General features: G+C 36.6%; 1 protein-coding gene across 1 annotated transcript in view; it reads left to right on the top strand.

Annotated features, from left to right (window-relative positions):
* Positions 1–3,533: 3,533 nt before the first annotated feature.
* The window catches only part of LOC114648032 (protein eva-1 homolog C), a 284,216-nt gene continuing 281,749 nt past the window's right edge, over positions 3,534–6,000 (top strand). Inside the window, exon 1 of the mRNA XM_051925580.1 lies at positions 3,534–3,875. Within this exon, the coding sequence (XP_051781540.1) occupies positions 3,755–3,875 (121 nt within the window). The 5' untranslated portion in view covers positions 3,534–3,754. The remainder of the gene's footprint in view (positions 3,876–6,000) is intronic.

The following is a 6,000-nucleotide window of genomic DNA, read 5'->3' as shown; positions in this document are numbered from 1 at the left end:
GGAAGTTTATCATCACCAGTAGGTATTTTGGTCTTTATTTTTCAAACTCAGTTTGAGGCATTTCCAATTGTTTTGTTCGTTTTGAATAGTAGTTCTTTTTTTTATACTGGGTTTTGAAGGGATATCCTGACCATACTTGTTCCACACCTACGATCTGAATATGCCCTTTTTGATGAATTTGCCATGGTTGCTAACAACCTTTTGTTTACCATTTTGAACAGGTTTTTCATAGTTTCCAGCCTCACTTTTCTAGGTGCACTCAGAGGTTGCCTCAATTTGACTCACTTTCTTAAGGTTAAAGGAAAATTTGTACTTTTAAGTTTGTTTAATATCTTTTTAAAGTAAGAAGCACAGTAACTCCTTAATAACATATACAATAATTTGAGCAAATACAAACATCATAAGATAAGCTTGGTTAAGTATTGTGACAGTGTTTTAGATATACTGTACAATTTTTTTGTACAACAAAAAAGAGAAAAGGGAGAAAGAAAAAGGCATACTTAACTAGTATGTGAGGAAAGTAGATAAGAGAGCAGAAGAAGACAGTTAAAGAACAAAAGAGTTTAGAAAAAAGGCCACTCACCTGCTACGCCCTCAATTGTCTGGATCAATCTGTAAGTACTGAAAGAAATTTTAATATATCCACAGTGCAAGGTAAATCGTGACCATAGAGTAAAATGTGGAATTTTTCAAGATAAACAAAATGCATCACTTCTTTAACCCATTGAGTGAAAGTTTGTACTGCTGATATTTTTATTGCAGCAAATTTAAATTTCTTTTTAAAATGGTAGGGAAAACCATTGACCCCAAGCTGTTAAGATGCAGGTCACTGTTGCTAGGCCAAGCCTACACATACATTTTACCATTTGATGCTATTTAAACTGCTGTTGCATGTTATCAGTTCTTCTAACTTCTGATGAAAATCTAAAACCTTTTGCAGCCACTTTTTTCTTGTATTCTTTCTAGTATAACTGATTCTTTTTTAAGTTCTTTAAGACTTTTATTTTAATTTGCATATTGGGCTTTGTTACACTACAGTATAATTTTTGCATTCTGAACCTTGCTTGTCTTAAATATTTAATCTCCTAGTCCTTTCTCTATTGTTGGACTACTGGCCTGCCAGTTTACCTCTGTGGCATAATAAACTCCAAAAATAGATCGAAGAGGAGAGGAGTCAGGGTACACATTTAAAATTTTAAAAATCTTGTTTGGTCAATTGAGATTGTAGAAAACACCATTATCTCAAAGTTGAAGTTTTGGCATGTATTTTTGTCTTTGTTTAAAAGAGAAACTGGTCTGTATGAAGTACATTCTAAAAAGGTTTTTAACTTTTTTCGTTTGCGCTCAATATCAATGAAATAGTTGCTTGATTTAAAGTTGGAGGCTCAACTTAAATAAAAAATGCTAAATCAAAAAAAAAATCTATAGGGATTTCATCAAGTCCTGGATACTAGGTAGTTTGCATTAAAAGCACGGCTTTCTTTATTTCATCAGGAAACAAAGTTTCTTTACATCAGTTTTAAAATCAAGTCTTATTGAAGGAATGCCTAAACCATTAAAAAACTCAATAATAAGGAATGGTTCTGAAAAAAGCTTTGAAGTGCAAGAGAGCAGTAAAATGAATTAAATTTATAATTTATTTTCTACTGTTCTAAAGTAGTAAATCCAGACTGTGTCCTAATCTCTGTGATCATATTGTCAGCAACAGACTACTGCAACTGGGAAGGTAAAATTTTTCTTGCCATATCTCCATATTCATATATTATACAGTGAGATTTGTAGCTTAATTGTTTAGTGTGTTTAGTGAACAACAGATTAACCTCAGTGTACAAGCTCAGCTGTGTTTTGCATAAATCTGTTTCAGGGTTGATAGCATCTGTCTAAATCCATGATTAAATCAGCCAATTCTGACAGTCACTGCTGTACAAGTGCATTTTATTAAGATAAGCCAAGAATTAAATACTCTGGCCACATAAATTAGCTCACAACGTGCAAAATACATGTATTTTTCTAACATGAGATTTTTTTTTAAGGATGTTTTTTATAGTGTTTACTGTTGTCCAGCTTTGGTCACCATTAGGTTCCATTCCCAAGGATTCAAGGATTTTATTTTTGAGCCCGTTGATACAGCAAGTGTCAAAGACATTTTACATCATAAAAGCACAAGAAATACAAAACATACTAAATGCAAACATAAAATAAGCATAAAATAAAATTACATAATTGAGAACAAAATATAAATACCTAAAAGGAATTAAAAACTTGCTCAAGTAAAAAAGCCTTATGCAGTGATTTGCAAACATCTAAACACTGCAGCTGCCTAATAACTGCTGAAGGCTTGAGCTCCAAAGATTTTATACCTGTATTTTGAAGCCACAAGAAGATGTGTATCATAAGAATGAAGAGCTCTGTTTGGCATATAATGCTTTTTCAAAATAGATACTGTAAGTCCCATAACTCACCATACCATACCATTTTCTGTACTCTCTTAATCCTTAGCAGGGTTGTGAAGAAAAAGGACACTGCATGATAAATCCCTTTCATATTTGTGTTTTAAACTCAATTAAATGGAAGTCAATTCAAATGGAGTAAAACTGTGATTATGCTTGAACGCATCTTTTCATATTGTCAGAAGATACACGGCTGAAAGCTGAATCATTTTAGGTTTATATGTCAGAAACAATATTATGTTCGTTCTCCATGAAAATGTGATTCAATTTTTTTCTCTGCCGTCACTACCAACTACCAGAGGTAACATATAAAAAATATAATTCTCGGGTAGAGCATTACTTTAATGTGAACTGTAACACCATATGATTAAAGAGCGTGAAGAGATGAGCTTGAAATGGGCTGAGAAAAGTCTTGACTAATGAATGAAAAGATGGAATTGTGGAATGAAACCTAGAAATAAGGAAAATGACAAGTAAATGAAAAAGAGCAGCTGACTTGGTAGTAGACTGTGAGGCACTAAGTGTTAATCGGCAAACCCCGAGAAACAATGGAAAGATGCTCCATTTTAAAATGGGCAAAGCAAAAGAAAACAAAAGAAATCCAGAGATAAGCATCAGATGTTAAACAGGAAGATGGTACACAAGTTAAAGAAAACAGTGGGAGCATGTACTCACTTTTAACCATTGAGGTTACTTAGGTTGTTCCTTTCTCTGTATTGCTGGGACTATTTAATACCTGCACTCACTTTTATATTTTAAGCTTCCTTTTCATATTACCATTTAATTAAAGGTTCTTACTATAAATAGTTCAGACACATCAATCTTTTGAATAAGAAGAAACAGCTTTTAAAAAGAAACTTTAACATATTTGATTAACAACATTTCCTGAAGCAACTTTCACTAACCTAAAGTTTGCTTTTCGCTACGCTTTTTTGTTTATTGCTTTCAGTTTCAAACGATTAAATATCATCGCTACAGTAAAAGAAGCAGAGACACAAAAACGTCAGGCAGTAAGACCGCGCGGGCACGGCCGCCTCCTCATACCCCCCCCCCCCCCCCCCCCCCCCCCCCCCGTCAAGCAGCCCCAGGTAGGTAAGCAAGAGTTCCCAAGACAGAGCTTGATCCCTCAGAACTCGCCTGTTGTTTCATCTCCTGAGAAGCGGGGTAACTCGCGGTTGGACGCTGAGCTGCCAGCTTTCTTTAGCGATGGAACTGGAAATCCGCTGCCTGGCGCGCGGGCCCCACGTCGCAGAGGTCGTGTAAACCCGCGCGACTCGATCAAGAACCCGAAGCGAACCTTCCAGATGAGTTCAAGGATGTTTGTCCCAGAATGTTGCTCTTTGGCTTTAAATTACACTCTCTTTTTGGGAATTATGTGCTTGTCAGGCTTCAGCAACTTGGCTACAAGTTCTTCAGACTTTTCAGGTGAGATGTAACCACACTAAAACTTGACTCGCAAAGGGCTTGGAGGGGGAAACGACTTACTGGGCTTTCTGTCTGGGTAGCATTTTAATCGTAAAGCACCTTGTTCAGAGGGCGCACTTTTAAGTAACAAACAGCTGAAAAGTAAACAAGTAAACCAATTAATGTAGAGCTAAAGCGCTGTGATCTCTCGCGCCTCTTGTTTTGCGTGTTGCGGGTAGTCACGCGCATCTGTCAGTGCGCACGTGTCCGAGCTTCTCTCGCGTAGAACCTTCGGCGCGCGACCACTCGGGCAGTTACTACTACGGCCACGGGGATCAGTGCATCCTTAAAAAAGAAAAAAAAAGTTACGCCTTACAGTGTCTCAGTACGTAGGGGGTCCCCAACACGCTTCTTGATGGGCTACAGCGTGACACCTGCTCCCTACAGTGGAGATACACCCCATGCTGCCAACAGATCGAGAGGTTTCCTTACTTGTGTACCACGGAAATCTGATCTTTTTAGTAGCAGGTGGGAGGAATTTCAGTCCGTTTAGCTAGATCAGAATTATTTCGTATAGCGCCTTTCACAGACAGCAAACTGTTGAAAAAGGAATGATGATCATCCTTTGTCCACAATAATTTATAGCCTCGAAATGTTAAAAACTTTAAGATGTTATAAATCATAAGATAGTCTATATACAGTATAACTATTCTCAAAGCGGGAACGAAACATATCCAGCATGAATAAATCGTCCAAAACGGTTGTGTTGGTCTACCAACTTAGGAAATGCTTAAACGTCCGGATTCCGATGATTTTTATTTCACATAGCACCTTTAATAATTACTTGATTAAAATAATTATATTGGACACCAGCATGATAGATGGACATCTCTATTGAGAATCTAGGAAATGTGAACGTATTTTGTCATTTAAATTGTAAGTCAATCTTTATTTTATGTAGCTCCTGTCAAACTAGAATGTTTGTGAAGTAAATCCTGTTTGTCAAAAATATGCATGTAGATGGACATGTGTTGGCTTTCAACCATAAGCTGATCTTTATTTATGTAGCATCTCAATAAAGCAGTCACATCACTGTTATGATAGATGGGTTTGTTAAAGCTCGTACAAAGTGTCAGAACATCTTGATTCTCAAATTTCTCAGTATGTAATTTATAACACTTTTCATTGAGAGCAGCGTGATTTACAAGACAGTTGCCACAACACTTTATTTGCAAAGACAGATACTTGCTTTAAATGGTTTGTACAAGATATGGAAATAGTTTTAAATCAACAGGGAGGTGCACCGTATTTTACAAAACACCTTTAACATTCTGTGGTTAATAACGCTGCTAATAGTTGGATTTAACTTGGTGGTTTTACCATGCTTTAGGTAGACCTTAAAAAGGAAATGAAAAACATTGAAGAATAATTCAATAGCTAGAGAGCTGAGCTCAAATCTCCAGAGGTTAGGCTCACATCACAGCATGGCTTCATTTTGTGACCTTGCCATTTAAGCAGCTTGTGCTCTAACTGTAAGAAAAGGTATCCTGCTTGGTTGTGTTGGACATTAGCTGTAATTGATGTTTCAGTGGTATTTAAAATGAAGGGCGCATAATTCGATTCATTTTTATATAGCGTTTTTCACTGAGTGCAGGCACAGAGAACTGTCCCAAGTTCTCAGGTAAAATCTAAATATAACTGCAACTATCAATTTCACAAATTACTAAATACAGAATTAGTACACATAAAGACACAGATTTATTAAAACACACAGAAGATAAAGTAGAAACTTATTAACATACATGGAAAACAACTATTTGTCCTTTAATTGGTAGTTAAGATATGACAAGTTGACAGTGGAGGAGATGAAAACAAAACTCAACTCTGCAGCATCCCAGGGGTAAATAAACTGCAAGATAGTCCATGGTCAGTAGTAAGAGAGAAAGTCAAGGAGAAAGGCAGACACAGTTTCAATCCTGAAGATCGCGGCCACCTAGCCGTCCACCCTCTCCTGGGCATTCTGTAGTCTGTGCTGGGCTGTCCAATCTGATGCTCTCAGCATCTGTTAGAAATTTTCCAGATACTGAAAAAAGCTTAACATGTGTTAGGTTGACTGATGATTTTAAATTGACCCAGTTTGTGTTTA

The sequence above is a fragment of the Erpetoichthys calabaricus genome, chromosome 3 (assembly GCF_900747795.2).
Source record: "Erpetoichthys calabaricus chromosome 3, fErpCal1.3, whole genome shotgun sequence".
Classification (NCBI taxonomy): domain Eukaryota; kingdom Metazoa; phylum Chordata; class Cladistia; order Polypteriformes; family Polypteridae; genus Erpetoichthys; species Erpetoichthys calabaricus.
Note: the sequence above shows the minus strand (reverse complement) of the source record. Positions and strands in the feature narration are given on the sequence as shown.